General features: G+C 42.1%; 1 protein-coding gene across 1 annotated transcript; it reads left to right on the top strand.

Annotated features, from left to right (window-relative positions):
* Positions 1 to 7,686: 7,686 nt before the first annotated feature.
* Positions 7,687 to 19,363, top strand: supv3l1 (SUV3-like helicase). Its single transcript, XM_017686116.2, has 15 exons — positions 7,687 to 8,085; positions 8,991 to 9,068; positions 10,589 to 10,696; positions 10,787 to 10,901; positions 10,981 to 11,149; positions 12,378 to 12,489; positions 12,586 to 12,663; positions 14,002 to 14,093; positions 14,297 to 14,477; positions 14,566 to 14,659; positions 16,257 to 16,476; positions 16,988 to 17,068; positions 17,159 to 17,335; positions 17,555 to 17,703; positions 18,715 to 19,363. The coding sequence occupies exons 1-15, from the start codon at positions 7,836 to 7,838 to the stop codon at positions 19,115 to 19,117; spliced, it is 2,307 nt and encodes a 768-aa protein (XP_017541605.1). The 5' UTR covers positions 7,687 to 7,835; the 3' UTR covers positions 19,118 to 19,363.
* The last annotated feature ends 2,448 nt before the right edge of the window (positions 19,364 to 21,811 follow it).

The raw sequence follows: 21,811 nt of genomic DNA, 5'->3' as shown, positions 1-21,811 counted from the left end.
GTAGCTTCACATTCAGGAGTAGGACCTGTTTTCAGACCAGGAGTTACATGATGTGAACCAGCTCACCCTAAACTTTACACACACACAGTGACATGACTCAGTGTCACCAGTGGACTGATAACCAAAAATGTCTAGCCAGCAGTGTAAACAGGAACTGACCAGTGACAAAGGACTAGAGGATGACTGACACAACCTGTGCAGCAACAGATGAGCCACTGTCTCTGACTTTACATCTACAAGGTGGGCCAATATAGTAGGTGTGTCTAATAGAGTGGCCGGTAAGTGATTCACTTACAGTAGTGCTCAAAATAATAGCAGTGCCCCAACAGCAGCAAGATAAATCAATGTTTTTGTTAAAATTTCAACCTCTACACCACAAGTAAGTTTTTGGAGGGTATAATAAGGGTATAGAAAACCAACAAACCCAACAGGCCACCCATGCATACTGCAGATTCTGTGAAATTGAATGATTAACTGAAAAGGGTGTGTTCAAATAAATAGCAGTGGTGAGTTCAATTAGGGAGGCCGTCACTTAGGGAGGGCATTCTGGGGAAAAAAGGGTGTAAACAGGTGATCCTTATTTAAGGAGCAAGGCAACTGACATGCTGGCTGTGCATTTGTCCTGAAAAAACAAGAAAAATGGGTCGTTCAAGACACTGTTCTAAAGATGAGCGTTTTTTAATAAAGAAACTAATAAAAGAGGGGAAAACCTATAAAGAAGTACAGAAAGTGATTGGCTGTTCAGCGAAAATGATCTCCAATGCTTTGAAATGGGAAGAAAAACCAGAAAAACGTGGAAGAAAAAGAAAAACAACTCCTCGAATGGATAGGAGAATAGCCAAACTGGTAAAGGCTCAGCCAATGATCGGCTCCAAGAGGATCAAGGAAGACCTTCAGTTGACTGTGAGTACTGGTACAATCAGAAGACGTCTTGTTGAAATCAACCTACCAGCAAGAAGCCCCCGCAAAGTCCCACTGTTAAATAAAAGACATGTGCAGAAGCGGTTAGAATTTGCCAAAGAACACATTGAGTGGCCTGAGAAGAAATGGCGTAACATTTTGTGGACTGATGAAAGCAAGGTTCTTCTTTTTGGGTCCAAGGGTCACAGACAGTACGTCAGACGTCCTGCAAGCACAGAATACAAGCCACAGTACTCAGTGAAGACGGTTAAGCATGGTGGTGGAAGCATCATGATATGGGGATGTTTCTCCTACTATGGTGTTGGTCCTATTTATCGCATACCAGGGATCATGGATCAATTTGAGTACATCAGGATATTGGAAGAAGTCATGCTGCCATATGCTGAAGAGGAAATGCCTTTGAGGTGGACCTTTCAACAAGATAATGACCCAAAACATACCAGCAAGCGAGCAAAAGCATGGCTCCAAACGGACATGATTCAACTGATGGAGTGGCCAGCACAATCCCCGGACCTTAATCCCATAGAAAACTTGTGGGCTGACATAAAAAATGCAGTGCATGAGGCAAAACCAAGAAACGCAGGGGAATTGTGGAATATAGTACAATTGGCCTGGGCTGCAATACCTGTTGACCGTTGCCAGAAATTGGTTGACTCCATGCACCACAGATGTGAAGCAGTTATCAGAAACCGTGGTTTTGCAACAAAATATTAGTTTAGGATACTCAACCAAGTTGACTTATCAAGAATTTCTTAGTTTGTGCAGTACATTTTTGAGTTTCCAAGAAAAGATGTCAACGCTGCTATTTTTTTGAACATTACGTTTCTGACTTTCTGTGAAATATCATTATTATTATTTGAGTTTTAATTACTTTTCCCAATTGTCCTGCTTTGGAATAGAATGTGCTGTGTCCCCAATGCATTTGTGTTCATTAAAGTACAATTTGTTAGAAGAATTTTGACATTTACTCATTTTTTTTAAAGACACTGCTATTATTATCTGTATACCAACACAACACCCACCACCATGCCACTACCGTATTAGGGTCACTGCAGTGCTGTGTGAAAAAAATGGGAGTGTAGATATGAAGTGGGCAGTGAGTGTGTAACTGCCAAATGTGAAAAAGAAGAAATCTAGATGAAAAACGTCTGTCACTTCCAGTGGTGGACAGTAACTAAGTACATGTAATTAGTTACTGTACTTAAGTAGTTTTTTCCTGTATCTGTACTTTACTCAAGTATTTCCATTTTGGGAAACTTTTTACTTTCACTCCACTACAGTTCAGAGTCTAATATCTGACTTTTCCCTTCACTACATTTTGAGAAATCTGTCGTTCCTTTTGGTTTCTGTGTGTATAAAAACGTAACATGTCAAAACGAAAGAAGCGCAAAGCCAGAGCACCAATCAGGGCCCAGCGGTCACTTTGTTCTAAGCTTGTTTTGACCTGTTGGTCATACTGACCCAGTGCATCACACGGTTCTATGTCAGCGCAGCAGTGTAAAAACGGAGCACATGCGTCACCTAAATGATGAACCAACCTAACTTTGTGTAAATAGATCACAATATAGAAATATGTCCACATATGCAGTCGTGACTGACCTGTTTCTTGTTTTCTGAATTCATACAAACACTTTCATTTTATAGTAAATTAGTTTGGGTTAGTTTATGTTTATGAACAGACGCCTACAGATCAACACAGTAAAGGAAAACTTATCTGTGATCCTGAGTTTAAAGCCAGTTTTTATTCAACTTGTAACTAATTTACAAAGTAATCTTAAACTGAAACTTTGCTTGTGTGTAAAAAGTGATTTCAGAGCCACTCGGTTCTCCCTGATGGAAACTGTTTACCTTCAGTGTTTTGTGCTTATGATCATTTTAATAGACGTCAGCATCACTAATTAATGACGTTCTATTAAAAGACTGGTTTACCAAAGAGACGCTGGAGGACTTTCACCTGAAATGAGTTCATGAAGTGAGTCTTGTTATAAAAATGATAACAGGACCAGATCAGAGCCAGAATTACTCTTTTAGTACTTTTACTTTATACTTAAGTACATTTGAAGGCAAATACTTTTGTACTTTTACTCAATTTGAGGTCTAGAGTAAAGACTTCTACTGTTACTGGAGTAATATTTTACCTTGGGTATCTCTACTTTAACTCAAGTACATGATTTGTGTACTTTGTCCACCTCTGGTCACTTCTGGGTTGAGAACAATCCGGTCCACTGACCAATAATTTCCAGCTAGTGGTGGTTCTGTGGTCAGAAACTGGCTGCTGATGAAGGGTTAAAGGATGACTAACAGAAATTGTTCATGGAAAAAGATGAGCTACAGTGTAAGTGTACACCTACACAGTAGGTGTATTTAATTAAGTGCCCAGTAAGTGTCCACCCTGTGGAAAACCCCTAGAAGTGCTGCTGTGCCAAATATGATTGCATCAGTGCAAAACACTAACATGCCACTGCAAATAACATCACTGCTGTGCTGAGAACTGTCCACCACTCAAATATCTAGTGAGCGGTGGTCCTCTGGTATCCACACTCTGATGAACAGTTGGGCAGTAATAATTCTATTGGGCATATCGGATGCCCTGCAAAGTATACTTAAATTATATATTCATAGGTATGTGGACACCTACCCATCACATCTATATTAGCTTGTTGGAGATCCCATTGTAAAACCATTGGTAACAGCCTGGTGTTAGTCAAGAAGGCCTGGCTCACAACTGATGTTCCAGTTCATCCTAAAAGTGTTCAGTGGGGTTGGATTCAGGGCTCTGTGCAGGCAACTTGAGTTCCTCCAAATAAAACTTGTCTTTATGGACCTCACTTTTTTGCACAGTGGCACAATCATACTGGAATACGAAAAGGCCTTCCCCAAACTGTTGCCACAAAGTTGGAAGCGTGTAATTGTCTAAAACGTTTTATATGCGGTAGCATTAACATTATGCTTCAGTGGAACGCTGGGGCCGAGCACAAAACACTGAAAAACAGACCTCGACCATTATCCCTCCTCTACCAAACTTAACTGTTGGCGCTGTGGATTCTCCTGGCATCTGCCACACCCAGAACCATCCATCCGACTGCCAGATAAAGAAGTGTGATTCATCACTTCAGAAAACATGTTTATTATGCTAGACGTATTCATCCAAGTGTGGAACTGTAGCTATGAAGGCATGAACGTGGTCAGCATCATGGGCATAACTTTTTGAAAATTTGTGGGCACAATAATGAGGGCTGGGTGGAAAAAGTGCTATGAAAGTTGAACGAGGTGAGAAAGATTCACAATGATAACCCTGCATGTCAGTCTGGTCGCAAAAATGTTTAGAAGGGAATTCCACTGATTTTTACCATTAGTGCATAATTAATAGTTAATATTAAAACAAGCCATTCAGAATAGAATTAACCATTTGTCTCTGTGTTTGCACACTGTGAAATTAGACATCTGCATTTAACCCATCTGTGCAGTGAAGCACCCACATACATGCACACTAGTGAACACACACACTAGGGGGCAGTGAGCACACTTGTCCGGAGCAGTGGGCAGCCCTATCCATGGTGCTGGGGAGCAATTGGGGATTAGGTGCCTTGCTCAAGGGCACTTCAGTCATGGACTGTCAGCCAAGGGGATAGAACTGGTGACCTTATGGTCACAGGGCTGGTTCCCTAACCTCCAGCCCATGACTGCCCCTTCAGGGTGGTTTGGTGCAAAATGGTGCATTGTAGAGAAACCCAGGTCGCAATGTCTACAATGCAATTACAGCCATTTTATTTACTATCCAAAGCAACCAGTCAACCTACACTAGGTTCTCGGTTTTTATACATAATATTGATTATGGAAAAATAATAGTAGAGAAAATAGGTTTTCTTTGGGCACTATTTTGCTTTACATCACCCTGCATCTACATCTCCACCCTGAACTGATTTTTAAAAACACATTTTAGGCCAAATCTTTATCTTAGAACTACCATTAAACAATGTCAGGCAATGAATTCATGACCAATTTATGGAACATTGTTCTGTGAGGTGGCTTTAAGACACATTAAAAACCTCAGACATCTGGTTCCTATCACCACCGTTGTAAAGTAAGTTGTTAAATTTCTCCAGGACTGCGCTTTTCACATCAAACAGGAAATTGGTGTAATTCCTCTTTAACGGAGCAGATTGGCCAAAGACGTTTTACTGCATGGTCTTAGTGACCATACATTTGAAACAGGTTTTTGTTACAAGCTATTGTATAAAATGTTTTTAACAGCTTACATTTTAAAAGTGGTGTGGGCAAAATGAGGCGTTTCAAAAAGTGTCAGTGACATGGTAAGCAACAACATACAGGTGCTGTCCAGATGTTCTTCAGTGGGTATCAGGGGCTCTAATATGCTCCAGGAACACATTCCCCCCCAGCTGCATGCACCGACCTGGGCTGTGGACACTGAACAGTCTCAAGTTGCCTGTGCCCAGTTGTGACCCTTTCATCCGCCTGATACAAAGGGCACCTGGTTTAGAGGTCTGTGCAGGAATTACTTTTTCATCTTAGACTTGGGCCCCAACTTTGATCCTACATTTCTGTTTTACCCACACTGAGCGTGGCTCCTCCATCCCAGCTGGTGTTACGGCAAAAATATATTGAGATACTTTAAGAATTTCATGATACGCACTGTGTGACAATATCTATTTCAGAACAGAGAAAACCACACACACACACACTAGTGGAGACACACACTAGAGGGCAGTGAGCACACTTGCCTGGAGTGGTGGGCAGCCCTATCCACAGCACCCAGGGAACAGTTGGGGGTTAGGTGCCTTGCTCAAGGGCACCTCAGTCACGTCCTGTCGGCTCAGGGGATCGAGCCAGTGACAGAGCCCCGCTGTGACATCTTGTATAAATAAAAACAATGCATTTATTTTATTACCAGTAAAGCATGGGAACAAGATCCTAATGCATGGCCACATCTTAGTAAGCTGTGCACTTGTACCCATGCCTTAGTAAGTCATGCCCATGACTTAATCATCTCATTCACACACCTTACGAAGTCATGGATATACATTTGGATCTCGTTCCCACACATTAATAAGGGGTGGCTACGCATTATTTTTGTTTACACAGGATGTCAGGGCTCCATAGATTAATCATAAAAATTTTAATCTTTCAGTGCTGGCAGACTACAGAGAGCACAGAATGGACCAACACACCATTAGGTGGACTCCTAATAAAACTACCTGAATCTGAAGAATAAAAAATAAATAAGATGAACAACGCTGCGTACGGTTGTTTATTTAGACTATTTTAACAATGCAGGGAATCAGTCTAAAATACAAATAATAATAATAATAATAATAATAATAATAATAACCTAAGTAACTCCTCCCAATTAGTCCATTGGCTTCGAAAAAGGCGAGATGTGCCTGTATAGTCTGTATGTCTATGTGATGCGCGCTGTCTCGTTTTCTTCATCATCAACATCATCATCATCATCATCTTCTTCTTCTTCACAGACATGAAAGGCATTTACAGTGAAACAGTACTGGTTAGATGACCGCCGATAGATAGCAGAACACCTCTGGTCAAACTCGCAGTTATCTCTGTGTGTAACACCCGTCCGAATGTCTCCGCTCTCCGGCTCAGTCTCCAGCCGCAAACCCCGGAGACACCTGAGCCTGAGGCTGATCCCGGTGATCCGGGTCCTGCGGCGCTCCAGTGGGAGCGCAGTCCTCTGATCCGGACTCGTCCGACCACACGGCGTCCTCGGCGGTCCAGCTCTCTTTCTCATGCGGACCCGCGATCTTGTTCTTCGCTGACGGCGGTCTTCGGTTGTTGTAGCCCATCCGACACAGAGTCCGGTACGCGGTGCGCTCCGAGATCACTTTCTGCGTGCCGTTGTTGAACTCGGTTGTGATTTCTTTTGTTGTGGCCCGTATGTTCGCCTGCACGATTCTCGCCATCCTTCTTTCTCCCCTTTCGTCCACGAGCGGTTTTCGTCCGCAGGATCGCCGGTTACTGCTCGTTTTCTGCTTTTCGCTCCATTCTCGGAAAACCCGTGAGACGGTCGTGCGTGAAAAGCCCAGGACGTCGGCCGTTTTCGAGACGCTGGATCCCGCGCGCCTCGCTCCGACTATCAGTCCGCGTTCAAAGTCGCTCAGATCGCTCTTTTTGCCCATTCCAGCGCTGAGCCGAGGACTAACGATCAAATCCGCCGCTCTGCCCGGTGTAAACCACACGCTGCAGTTTGGTACCGTGTGACTTGTTGGAATGTAGAGTGTGAGTGGAGATGTGGGGGGAGTACCTAATAAACAGGCAGCCCGCGGTGCCTTCACTGCGCCTCGCCGCCTCGCCGTTCAGCACAGACGGGCTGCGACCAGCTCCACAGCGACCCAAAGACGGGTCTTTCACAAGCCTCGCCGCGCTAAAACACGACTGTCACGCCACGTCGCGCAGTATTTATCCAGCGGAGGGCGATTCTGAACGCGCTCGGCTGCGCGACGTGAACAACCTGCAAACACGTTGAAACGGCCGAGCCACAGAAACAGTGAAGGCACCCCGGAGAGGTCCTCGGATTATTCCGTCCAAATAAGCGGGTAACTTTAAGGATTTGTGTTTATAATGAAACGCAATTCACGTCAGTACACGCTCATTTCCGCACATGCGTCCTCAAGTCCTCTTCCAAAGAAGTGCGTGTTAATATTCACACTCTCGGCTCTGCCGTGGAGAGCGGCAGGCACAGAGTCAGACACCCATGTGTCGGGGTCTTCTGTCCCACGTGTCCTGCACACGCTGTAGTTGATCATGACCGACCTCAGTGGTTCTGTGTAGCTCCGGTGTGGGAGATTCACGCTGACGGGGTTTCTGACAGCGCTTCTCGGTGCTGCGTACTGCCTCGGCTGTGAGGCAGCCCTGAGCCCAGACTCACTGTCCTCGGGATGGCGCTGAACCGCTGTGTTGACTTGCTGCGCCGCCGGTGCTGCTCGCTGCTCCGCCGCGCTGTCGCTCCTCCTCCGGCGCCCCTCAGCAGCGCCTCCGTGCCGGGCTTCGCTCCGCCGCTGAGCCGCTCCTCCTCGGACAGGACGCCGAGAGCTCTGGACACTTCTCTGTTTGTGCCGGTCGCCGTGAGGAACGACGAAGCCAGAGACGGAGCGGTGGGAGCCGAGCTGACGCAGCCGCTGGATAAAGGTGAGGCTGAGGGGCTCGGTTTGGGACAGCTGGGGGCGAAGCTGGTTAGAACTTGTGGAATGGGGTGGCCAGATTTATTTGGGGTGGCGCACAATTAATAAAACTAAAGCTTTGCTTGATCGAAATGGCATAAAGTGATGCGTCACATCTGTCATTTCCACGTGAACACAAACTAAATCAAAACAACTGCACAAAGTAAACGATGACAGAACTGTTGATGTGACATCATTTTAGTCTTCCGTGAAGAAATGATGTACTTGAGTAGACGCAGGATCACTCGCCTGTTTCCTCAGCAGATCAGCCTCTCACAGCCAGATGGGCTGATTTATTAAACGCGGCGACACCAGACTCCCATATCTCACTGGTGGCTACCCTGATGATAGATTTTCACCATAGAGCAGAACTGATGCTGTATTAATGATGGCTAACTTTCATTTCCATAATTGGGATGGTCAGAAGAGTGAGGCATGCTTCTTTCCCGAGTGTCACTGGCCACCTCTGGCCGCCCCATGGCAACACCTTTGCAGATGTAGTGTCCCTCGTCCTGTGCAGTTTAGTGTTTGCTCTTATAGAGGAGGTCACAGTCCTGGGGAACCAACACACCGTATATGTGCTTTTCATCATCCTGATAAACTCATTAACTGACGCCTAATGTGCTGAGTAGGCACTGAAACATGAGGACCACAAGACTGACTTTGGGAACCTCCAGAGGAGCTCTTACAGAATTAATGTACAGATATGTTTGTTATTTAATCAAAAAGCAACACGGAAAATCGAACATTTCTCTAAAAATTCAAAAGAAGGCAACACGGCCTCAAACAATGTATGCTGTGTTGTTGCTTTTGTGTGTTGCTGTACTTCTGAATGTACTGGATTACCATTAGCTGCATTTTTTTTTGCAACAGGTGAAATTCTGAAGGTACTGAATAAGTTTTACAAAAGGAAAGAGATGCAGAAGCTTGCTGCTGACCAGGGGCTTGATGGTAAGTTTCTTAAAACTTTATAGGCTTCACAGTCTCTCATGAAATGTCTCTCATGTCTCTCATGAAAGTGAGTTAAATTAAAATATAATTCATTGCGATTTAACTTAATCTTTTCTTGTTTATTATATGCATCTGTTAAAATGCAAGCCAAAATAGACCACTTTACTAGGCAGCTCACACGGGTAGTACCATCAGATTACTACAAAAGAGTGTTGGGTGTGTGGGTGGGTGTGTGTGTGTGTGTGTGTGTGTGTGTGTGTGCGCACAAATGTCTAGTTAACACAGGATCATGTTTAGAGTCAAGCAGAGCTTATTTTTTTTTTCTTGAGAGTGAAAATCTACACCAAGCGTCTCTCATTTGGCAAGCATATATTCTAAAAACTTTACATACCTAACAAATGAGCAAATATCACTCAGTGCTGCCCTCTAAACATGTTAGACCACCAGGTTAGACTTTTTTTTTGTTTTGTAACTTCTTTTCATAAGCCCATGTCTCAATAAGTGCATTTACATGCACTTAATCTAATAACAGCAGAAAATTCAGGGTATTTACATGCATTGGGGTGTCAAATCAGATTTCTGCTTCACAGAAATCTGTACATGAATATTCTTCATCTTCCCATTAAAAAAAAAAAAAGTTTTACATTAAGTTTGTCACATTTACATCATGTATTATTCTGTGAGTTTATTTGTTAATGCACTTATTGAGACATGGGCTTATGAAAAGAAGTTACAAAACAAAAAAAAAGTCTAACCTGGTGGTCTAACATGTTTAGAGGGCAGCACTGAGTGATAACAAATAAACTCACAGAATAATACATGATGTAAATGTGACAAACTTAATGTAAAACTTTTTTTTTTTTTTTAATGGGAAGATGAAGAATATTCATGTACTTGTTTTCAGCATCGCTCCAAAAGTGTTTTGTTGCCATCTCTCGGCTGCTGTGTTAAATGTTGCCCTATTATGATCCAGAAATCTAATTATGAGCCACTTATTAAATTCATGTAAACACACTTAATGAAGACATTTACTGTTTTCTTCACATTTATTTGCCTCAACTCAGTGTGGACAACTCACATTTTGTTTGCTCAGGTCTCAGCCGTCTCAGATAATTGTGATTAGACTATTATTTGATAATTGTGACGGGTCTGGTTGAAAGCTTTTTGATTCATTCTCTAATACTTGCATTTAGGCCTAAATCTACAAGCACTGACTGATCAAGCAGCTCCTGGTTGATTGAGATACTGGTCTAGCTCAGAACCTTTTTAGCATTTTGGTTGACATTGCATTTAAGAAGATTTGAGAGCACCAGCTTCTGAGTCATCAGGCTTGAGCGCTTTACTTAAAGCTGTGTAGCTGGGCTCTGGAGAAGGTGCACAATATCTGACTGTTTAGAGCTACTTTCATATTGATGAGGAGAGTAAAACGGCGACCTTACATGAAACTTTGCTCAAAGCAGTCTATTAATAAGTCACATGGTTAGTGTCCACCATAATAATGGTGTTTTATTTGCTTCTAGCCCGTCTATTCCATCAAGCCTTCATCAGTTTTAGGAAGTATATTCTGGAGATGAACATCCTTAGTGCTGATCTACACATCATTCTCAGTGATATCTGCTGTGGAGCAGGTGAGTAGTGTGACACCAAGTGCTTATAGAGCTTATGGCTCAAATAATGTGTATATGAGCTGTAGAATTAATGCTGTTTGTTTTTTTTAGGACACATAGATGATATTTTCCCATACTTCATGAGACACGCCAAACAGATCTTCCCCATGCTGGACTGCATGGATGACTTGCGCAAAATAAGCGATTTGCGAGTCCCAGCCAACTGGTAGTGGAAATTTTGGGATATTGTTCTATCACTTGCTTTAGCTTTCCTTTGTAGTTACTGTAATAAACTCATTTTGTAGGTATCCTGAGGCCAGAGCTATTCAGCGGAAAATCGTTTTCCATGCAGGCCCCACCAACAGTGGTAAAACCTACCATGCTATCCAGAGATACCTAGAAGCCAAGTCTGGAGTTTACTGTGGTCCTCTTAAGCTGCTGGCCCATGAAATCTTTGAGAAGAGTAATGCTGCAGTAAGTTATATTTTTTTTTTACAAAATAATATTTTAAAAAGAGGAATTTCACAGATAAGCGTGATTAGGTTGGTAATATGTAAAGTTAGGGGTCATGATGGGTCATCACCGGGATACTCATCCCTTAAATGCTATTTTATAAGGATGCTGGTAAACAGGATATGACATCCTCAGCATGAAGGGCCAACAGCTCTTTTGTTTCTCAATTATACAAAAATACACTTTTTTTTTCCTCTCTGAAAATGGAAAACTAGGCTGTAACACAAACGTGTTGCTCTGCTGGCCATGCTGTGTCTCTTGTTTGCAGAATTGTCCAAGCACACAGAATTGGGAGACTTTTGCCACTTCGCCTTTTCAGTATTCCCAAATACTTGTTTGAAAGTTGGCTTTACAGGGTTAGGATTATTCACAGTTGTGGTGATAGTAACCACAAATCTGAAGCATTTAATGACTCTAAAAGCTCTCACACAGAAAACTATTACACATGCACAGCAGAGAGCGTGCCGAGTGTTTTGACACAAAATAGTACCCAAAGGATTTTTTTCCCCTCTCATATTTGCCACATTGCAATTATCAGCCCTACAGGAGACACATGTACATTATCCATTTTGGATAGTCTTACTTTTGAAAAAGTCAGTACAATTTCCATCTAACTGACAACATTAAGGGATATAAGGATTTTTGTTTATATATACTATGTAGAATTATATTTACATATACTTGCTGGAAACTAGGAGTCGGCAAAAATATGAAATTTACGGTACACAACGTGTATCACATTATTTAGTCTTTTTGAGGTTCTATCATTTGAAACAGGCAAAAAAGGGACTGTGGTACCATATTTTAAAAAAAAAAAATCAATAATAATAGTAATATTAGCAGTCCTACAGCTACTATGATTTTAAAACAATGTTTTATGAATAGCGCTTCACTAAATCAAATTAAACACACAATTATACTCAATTTAATTGAACATGTTAGTGTTCTTTTAAGTACTGACGATATCCATGATAGGGGAAGCGAATTGTGACGTAATATATCACAATATAAATAAAATATTGTCATATTGCCCAGTCCTACTGGAAACATTATCTTCTTCTCCATTGGAGCACAAGGAAAAGACAGCTGCTGCTACTGTAGTTCATTGGTGGCTATGTAGGCCTCTGACTAAATACGACTAAAAGATAATTATTTGGTTGTTCACGTGTTCTTTATTACTCTTCATTAGGGTGTACCATGTGATCTGGTGACAGGAGAGGAGAGAACCTTTGTGGATCCAGAGGGCAAACAGTCTAATCATGTAGCCTGTACTATTGAGATGTGCAGCGTCACAACGCCATGTGAGTAGGGAGAATTTGTTCAAGCACCTTAGTGATTTACCTTAACTTCATTTGTTTGGCAGTGAAATAACCGTGGCAGGTGAATATTGCTTTCAGATGAAGTAGCTGTCATAGATGAGATTCAAATGATCAGAGATCCTTCCAGAGGGTGGGCCTGGACTAGAGCTCTGATGGGTGAGTTGGTCTGTGGCGTTTTACACCATCTTAAAATACATTTTACAATTTATCATTAATGTGTGTGCTTTAGTAACAGCTTAGGTGTACTGTGTATCTGCTATGCATCTGCTGTGACAGTAAACCCTTTTAATTAAGTGTGAAGCTGGGGCTGAATTCACAAGTGTCTTAACGTATTTTTACTTAAATTGGTGGGTTTTTTTCTTCATTCTTAAGAAAAAAAGTTGAGGTTTATTTTTCAAATGACTTCATGAATGATCTTTTCTTGAGACTAATTCTAATAACAAGCGGTTTTTAAGAAAAAATAATGTTCTTTGATATTTTCTTAACCTTACGACAGCCTTACACTTGCCTCAGGCTGTAAGAGTCGTCGAAGAATCTAATTCAGGAATCTAAGGTTATCATGGATGCTGACTTTGCTGTTCCTGCCCATATTTGACCCCACAGTTATCGTATTTTCCAATTTGTTCCCCCCTGTAGGCTGTTTCTTACACCATTACCCCTCGTTCTTGTTTGCAATTTTTTAAAATGCTTGGTTTGTGTTTTCTCCATTTTGCTGTCATCAGAGCGGATTAAACGGAAATACCTGTTAATACAAATTTAAATTATCTCGGTTTATTTATGCTACATGGTAAAATGCAATGTAGTATAAGTATGAGTGTTTTTATTTATTTGTTTGTTTGTTTGTTTGTTTTTTTTAATCTTAAGAAAATAAGATTTTCTTAAAGTATGTATTTGGTATTAAGTTTTTTTTTTCCTGAGACTTGCATTTAAGAACATTCCAATGAACTTTTTGTGTTTTAAGAACCTTCAAGTTTTTTCTTAAAACCTAGTGAATCTGGCCCCTGGTCTTCTACCAACTTTTGAGGTTGGTATTGAGGTTTATTTTCAGTAGCTTCAGGTTTTATATAACATTCTGATCTCCTGGGCGGCACGGTGGCGTGGTGGGTAGCGCTGTCGCCTCACAGCGAGGAGGACCTGGGTTCGATTCCCTGGCCGGGTGACCGGGTTCCTCTCTGTGTGGAGTTTGCATGTTCTCCCCGTGTCTGCGTGGGTTTCCTCCGGGTTCTCCGGTTTCCTCCCACAGTCCAAAGACATGCAGTCAGGCCAACTGGATATGCTAAATTGCCCCTAGGTGTGAGAGACTGTCTGTGTCTGTCTGTCTGTCTGCCCTGTGATGGACTAGCGACCTGTCCAGGGTGTATCCTGCCTTTCGCCCGAAAACTGCTGGTATAGGCTCCAGCACCCCCCCACGACCCTGACAGAGAAGCGGCTTAGAAAATGGATGGATGGATGGATTCTGATCTCCTTCTGTACTCTCTTTGTGTCTGTTGGTAGGTTTGTGTGCTGAGGAGATCCATGTGTGTGGAGAAGCTGCAGCCATTAACTTTATCACTGAACTCATGTTTACCACTGGTGAGGAGGTGGAGGTGAGTGAAGAATCTGTTCTTTTTCTGTGCTGTGATGGACAGCTTACTGTCTTAAAAGCAAACATAAAGCTGTTGATGCAGTTTGTATATTTAACACAACACGTGATCTGTAGTGATTCCAGCCTTGCGGGTCTATTTATTCGGTCATGTTTTTCATTTTTATACTTTGACCTTATATAAACAGATTTTCCTTAATTCTCAAGGTACATAACTATAAGAGGCTGACTCCGTTCTCTATCTCGGACCAAGCAGTGGAGAATTTGGATAACCTGGAGCCCGGTGACTGCATCGTGTGCTTCAGCAAGAATGACATCTACTCCGTGAATAGGCAGATAGAGATTCGAGGGCTGGAATGTGCTGTTATTTACGGCAGCCTGCCTCCTGGTAAGACTCTGTTAGATATTAGGATCAAAATATTTGGAATTTAGTCAAACTCTTGCCTAGAAATTAGTAACATGGATTCTTTTGACAGGCACCAAGCTGGCTCAGGCGAAAAAGTTCAATGACCCAGACGACCCCTGTAAGATCCTTGTTGCCACGGATGCCATTGGAATGGGTTTGAACTTGTTAGTAGGTTTTGAGTCATCTTAAATTGTCAAAGGAAAAATTTAATTAAATGTTATCAAGAAGGTCTTTATCTCTAGGTAAACAGGGCCCTTTTTTTGGCTGTAGTGCAGAACAGTTCTCAATACAGAGAGTAACCGTTCTAATGGGATTTCCACATGGACACAGAACGCTTACAAACCAGTGACATAGCAGTTCACTCATTGGGTCTACGCCGCATCTGTATTGTGCGCCTGCATCTTGCAGACACCAAAAAATAATGTTTGCGCTCACAGTTTTCAGATGAATAAAAGCAGTGCGCAGTTTTAAATCCACTATTCAATAAATGTCAAGCCTTCAATATAGCAATATGTTATACAGCACTGCTAACTAGGAGAGAGGAAGAGGTTAGCATTACTTTAACTAGCATGCTATCAGTTTTTCCTGCCACCAAACAGCTTCACGTCTGAATAATAAAAGCCACTCTGATGCAAGTTCATATGATAATGATTCAAATCCGAAGAGGCGAAGTCGATTGGCTCGTGCTGAAGGGGCAGATGGCCAGTCTCCTAGCTCCACTAATGCTGACCAACTCCTCAAGCATACTTAAGCTTTGTCATGAGTGTGCACCAGCGTTCGGCCCTGGGAACTACACTTACTGGCCACTTTATTAGGACACCTTAGTAGTTGCTAGTGAAAGGTTGGACCCCCTTTTGCCTTCAGAACTGTCTTAATTCTTCGTGCCATACTTTCAGCAAGGTGTTGGAAACGTTCCTCAGAGATTTTGGTTGGTTATTTGAGCTCCTGTTGCCTTTCTATCATCTGGAACCAGTCTGCCCATTCTCCTCTGACCTCTCACATCAACAAGGCATTTTTGTCCACACAACTGACCGCTCACTGGATATTTCCTCTTTTTCGGACCGTTCTCTGTAAACCCTAGAGATGGTTGTCCGTGAAAATCCCAGTAGATCAGCAGTTTCTGAAAAACTCAGACCAGCCCGTCTGGCACCAACAACCACGCCACGTTCAAAGTCACTTAAATCCCCTTTCTTCCCCGTTCTGATGCTCGGCCTGCACTTCAGCAGGTTGTCTTGACCACCTCTAAATGCATTCAGTTGTGGCCATGTGATTGGCTGATTAGCTATTTGTGTTAACAAGCAACTGACCTGTGCCTAATAAAGTGGCCAGTGAGAGTGTATTTGCCTTTACAGTGGAAAAGAGGCCATGTTTTCCGCAGGTTGTTGCTTCATTAGGCTGAATCTCAAATGGCTCCCTACTCTCTATGTAGGTCATGAAATAACTCCTATGCCCAAGTAGTGAATTGGATGTCTGATAAAAATGCCACTTGGGATTCAGTCATGGGGTGCGTTCTCCCTATTTAGCATTTAGAGCACTATTTGTGTGTGAAAGCCGTAGCTTCATGACTTACAGTGCAGTATATAGGGAATAGGGAGCCATTTGAGATTTGGCCTTATATCTTGAATGTTTCAACCTTATGTTTTGAATGTTTCCTTATATTTTATTGAGATTTAGCCTTATATATTGAGTGAGATGTGGTGAACTCATAGAAAACTACAATTACTAGCTCAAAGATGCATGCATGTTATCTGTTCTAATCAGGAGCATCAGGAGAATAATCTTTAACTCCCTGGTGAAGCCTAGTGTGAATGAGAAAGGAGAGAAAGAGCTGGTCACTATCTCCACCTCCCAGGCCCTACAGATTGCAGGGAGAGCAGGACGGTTCAGTTCTGTGTTTAAGGAGGGCATGGTGACCACCATGCATCGGGACGATTTACCGGTGCTGAAGGAAATCCTGAGCAGGCCTGTGGACCCTGTCGAGGTGAGGATCTCTTAACATGAACTAAATTTCCTTTTTTTGCAGCTTCCTTACTGCTCATTAATAGAAGCCTTAGTAGAGTAGTACTGTTGTATTAGACATGTATCTGCAGCAAAATTGGTTATATAGTATTGAAAATGGTGAATTCAAACTTTTAATTGGCGCTAAATGTGCAACCAAGAACAGAGGAGTTGAAGGCCCTATAGTTAGGAGGACTAAGAACTGAGGAACGAAGCTGCTCTTACCCCTGGTGCCTTAGCCTTTGGTCATTTATTTTATTGTGCTTTCAGAATGGAGATTGGAAAATGTTCGTGTGTGTGTGTGTGTGTTTGTAATATATATATCACACACACACACACATATACACACTTTGTACATTTGAACAAAAAAAGTTTCTGTTTCTGAAATGCTATAGAATTTCAAACATATTAATGGTCTTGTGTCCTTCTGAGAAGTCTAGTGCTTTGAGCTTGAGATGTGGTTTAAGTGATTTCTCTCACTTTTCTGACCACAGACAGCAGGTCTACACCCCACAGCAGAGCAGATAGAGATGTTTGCCTATCATCTTCCTGACGCCACGCTCTCCAACCTCATTGTATGTATTCTGAAGTGCCGCTGCATCGTATTACTCATTGCATCAAGGCTGTTCATGCATGTTTTGCTGACTGATTCCTGTGTCTCATAGGATATATTTGTGAGTCTCTCACAAGTCGATGGCCTTTACTTTGTCTGCAACATCGATGACTTCAAGTTCCTAGCAGACATGATTCAGCACATTCCTCTGAACCTGCGATCTCGCTATGTCTTCTGCACCGCCCCCATCAACAAGAAACAGCCTTTCGTTTGCACGTCCTTCCTGAAGGTACTGATGAAGAACATTGCAGTGATGGTCCAGTTTTCAAAATCTCCTTTACTTTACAAGCCTATGCAGTGTACTGGTGTACTGTTGGCTCACATTGAAGAGTGTCCTAAGCGCTCCTAGGAGCGATTTCTTTGGGCTGTGTGTCTGATGAGCTTTAATACATTAAGTTAGCTCATGCTTTTGGATGTCCCTAAGGATATGGTGATGTTTTGTCTGTAGTTTGCCAGACAGTTCAGCAGAGATGAGCCACTGACTTTTGACTGGGTGTGTCGACACATCAAGTGGCCCCTTGTAGCCCCCAAAAACATCAAGGATCTGGTCCACTTAGAGGCTGTCCACGATGTACTGGACCTTTACCTGTGGCTCAGGTATGTCTTGAGTCCTGGGATTTAGTGTGTAAAGAAGTTTGATTTATTGTGAATTGATGTGCTGAGTAGTACACTGTAGCATATTGAAGCTTGTATGTAGGTGGTAGTCGTACTCATGTTCAAAGAAACGGCTAGAAATCTTCACAGGAGAAACGTCTGTAGCTCAGGTTTTGGTTTAGTGTAGGGCTGCACCGCATGTTTGTTAATCATTATTCCAGCATTTGTCCTTGTAACCAAAAAAGGCCGCAAAACGCAAATGGGTCTCTAATCAATCACAAAATGATTTGGCCAAAGATTTTCCTTGATAACGGTAATGTAGATGTTTTGATGAGTTACGGCACACAGTAGTCCAACAACATAAATGAATTCTAATTAAAATAACGTTGGCTACTCTTTAACTGTGACATTACATTGTGGCAGAATAATGCAGATACATCTTTAAAGAAATGGTTTAATGCACAATTTCCCTGCTTTCCCCTGCTGTAGTCAATCAGTCTAATGTTTCTTCTTTAGTTTAGCACTGGACCTATGAGGCTAACAAACACTAGAAGTCTAGTATTCTGTAAATACATCCCTAAAAGTTCTCTTTACCTGCTCAAATCATATCCAGGTCTTAATTAAGGCTCCACATACTTGTTGAAGTGGTTTAGGGCACGATATGAACTACAAGAATGAAGAAAACTTCACTATGTAGCTGTTTTTAGACACATCGCATGGACGCATCTCGCACTACAGATTATATATTTTTTTTCCTTTTAAGAAATGTTAATCTTGCATTTTCTAAATGAACATATTTAAAAAAAAAAAAAAAAAAAAGGAAGCAAGAAAAGTTACAAATCTAATCTACTATCCTATAGTAGCGTGTTGCAAGGCTATGTGATATTTTGTCCGTGTGATACTGCCTTGTTTTCTTTTCAGTGCACTCTTCCTGACTAGAGAGCTTTGGGTTTATTCACTTGCGTATGATTTGTCAATCAGGCTAATCGTTTTCTCTCTGCTTTGCCCTTCCAGCTACCGTTTCATGGACATGTTTCCCGATGCTAACCTCGTCCGGGAGATTCAGCAGGAGCTGGATGGCATAATCCAGGTTGGCGTGCGGAACATTACGAGGCTTATTCGCGCCACAGAGGCACAGTCTCCCAGCTCAGGCTCTGAATCAAAAACCCCTGGCCTGGGGCCGCAGTCCCCTTCACTAGCACTGAGAAGGGCTCGGGCCTCTAAATCCCAGGCTAACATGAAAGAAGGAAACAGAACTACGGAGCACTCGCTGGGCTCACGCCTGGTGCAGGAAGGACTGCTCACACCGGAGCTCCTGCAGCAGCTGCGGAAAGAGTGGTCCAGAGACCACAACCAAAATGGAAACTTTACTAAAGGGACCGCAGCGACTGCAAACAAGAAGAAGAAAAAGAAGTGACAAAGGTGGACTTTTGAGAATTTGTGTAGGATCTTATTTAAAAATAGTGAAAATTAGTGAAAAATACCCTGTAAATCAGATGTATGTGGCATTTTCGACTGGGTAAATTGTTGTGAAGATGCTAAATGAAAGCTTTAGACTGGTGAAAATGTCTGGAGAATGGGAAAGTGTCAGAGTTGCATCAATCATACTCAAAAAAAAAAAAAAACACACTAATATTTTTAAGTTTTCCCCGTAAACATTTTATTTGGGCTGATGACGCACACACACACACACACACACACACACACACACACACACACACACACTTATACATATGTATAAAATATTTAATAAAATAGTTATTTTAATACCATGCTGAATAAAGTCCTGTGGAGTTACACATTTGCTCCTGAAAGAGTTCATAACAGCTAGAAAGACATGACTTTGCCATTACTAAGCAGTGTTACTAGCAAAGTGTGCATTTTAATAGATTCTTGGTTTCAAAATCAGGTTGAAAGAATGCCGTATTACTGGTCAAACAAAGCTAGGATTCAGTCACTTGTGGAAAAAACTGTATAGTTTTATTCCTAGGTCCTGCGTTGTTGCAACCTAAGCCATTCTGTTCCCTCTTCAAAAATGAACTGCATTATCTCTTTCACACTGAGATTGAGTAACGTTGAATTCCTCTAGTTCAAACTCTTTGAATCACTTACTAAATTACAGATTTTGAGACCAAATGGTGAAAGCCCTATATATTATATATATAATGCTGTAATTTTCTGAACACAGAACAGCAAATAATATTCCATCACTGCTGTTATGTTCTTGAGTGGTTTTGACCTTCAGTTATAGGATGCTGTCTCATTTTATTTCATGTTGTCAGTGGGCACTAACTGCTTCACTCTGCCAATGAGCTGCTCTGCTTGCCAGCAATCAGCAGTCAGTAGCAGTAATTCCTTTTTGCAGTAGAAAAATGTGAAGATGCTTTTACGTTTTCTATACTGTTAATTGAATTTTGTAAAATAAAGCCCTGCACAAATGGTTAAAAAGAAATTTAATGTTTTGTTTTTAGCTGTTTAGCTTGATTCACCCCTGTTCATTCTGGAGCACCCTCTAGTGTTCTGCGGTCAAGTTTTTGCTAAAACAGAAAAATAAGAAGTGGCCAGGCTCCCCTTAAACCGGTTCTTCTATTACCTACTATGAAACAAGCCATAGAACCACAAGGTTCTATTCATCCTGTGAAATCAACGTGTTGGTAAAATATCATACTGTATCAAAATGTCATTCTGTGGTAAAAAGTTTTAAGAATGGAGACACAATGTTTAATGTTACTTGTGTTCTCTGGCTAAAATCAAGCTGATATGTAACGCTGCTGACCCACCTGGTGTACAACTCCCATTTACAACGTGTAAAAATGGCAGAAAAACCTTTGATTTTATCTGGTGAGATTGGCTGTTAGCTGTGATTTCTCAAGCTAGAATCAATGACAATGCGAATAGAAGCGTATTCACTTAATACAGGACGACAGATGGTTAGTGTAAAAGGAATAACAGCTCAATTAAATGTTATGACATTTTCTATTTATTTCTGGGGTAAAAACAGTGAGCAAATGGAATAGCTGCTCTCATCTCTCTGAATCGTGAGGGTTGCCGGTTTGATCCCCAGAGCCGACAGCACATGACTGAGGTGTCCTTGAGCAAGACGCCTAACCCCCAACTGTTCCCTGGGCGCTGTGGGTTGGGCTCCCCACCGCTCCAGGCAAATGTGCTCACTGCCCCCTAGTGTGCGTGTGCTCACTAGTGTGCATGTAGTGTTTCGCTGCATTAATGGGTTAAATGCGGAGGTGAAATTTCCCCTGTTGTGGGACTAATAAGGGTCTCTTAATCTTAACCTTAAAAAACTGAACACTGATTTTTATTCAACATTTCACAAACTACACTGCAGTTAAACAGGGCTACTGATGATTGTGATGAAACATCCATTCCATCAGTGCTCTTTACATGCCGATGATCCACATTAAGATAGGCATGTAGCATCCGCTGTTATTAAAGAAGACCCACCCGTTCTGCTTTATTAACCAGCTGTAGTCGGCCACAGCCGTGCTATACAATAAACAAGGCTTTTATCCAACAGCTCGCTCTACACTCGGCTCACGTCTGCATACTCACTGCAGCTCTGACTGACCACAGTTCTTGTTCTAACAGATGCGTCCCCTAAGGAAGGTCCCACCTTCACAATAAGAGTCCCTTAGCAAATAAATGCTGTGAAACACACACACACAGACACACACACACACACACATACACATTTTCTAAGCCGCTTCTCCCTCAGGGTCACGGGGGGCGCTGGAGCCTATCCCAGCGATCATCGGGCAGAAAGGCAGGATACACCCTGGACAGGTCACCAGTCCATCGCAGTGCTGTGAAACAGTTAACCCAAAACGAACATTTCTCAAACACCCTTCAGTATTTTATGATGTAGTTTATGGCGATAATGATTGCTGACACAATATTGCCCACCCTATGTCACCCTATGGTGCCATTCACAGAATACAAATAAAATACAGAAACTGACAGATGAGTGAAAATGAATGCTAAAGCGTGAACACTGTGCTTTCCTCTTTCAAGAGTGGTTGCAATTGGTCTTGACGGGATGATAGGCCGCACAGGAAAGGTCCCCTGGTGGGGCTTAACACTGATGTGATTTAGAACA

The sequence above is a fragment of the Pygocentrus nattereri genome, chromosome 5 (genome assembly GCF_015220715.1).
Source record: "Pygocentrus nattereri isolate fPygNat1 chromosome 5, fPygNat1.pri, whole genome shotgun sequence".
Classification (NCBI taxonomy): domain Eukaryota; kingdom Metazoa; phylum Chordata; class Actinopteri; order Characiformes; family Serrasalmidae; genus Pygocentrus; species Pygocentrus nattereri.
Note: the sequence above shows the minus strand (reverse complement) of the source record. Positions and strands in the feature narration are given on the sequence as shown.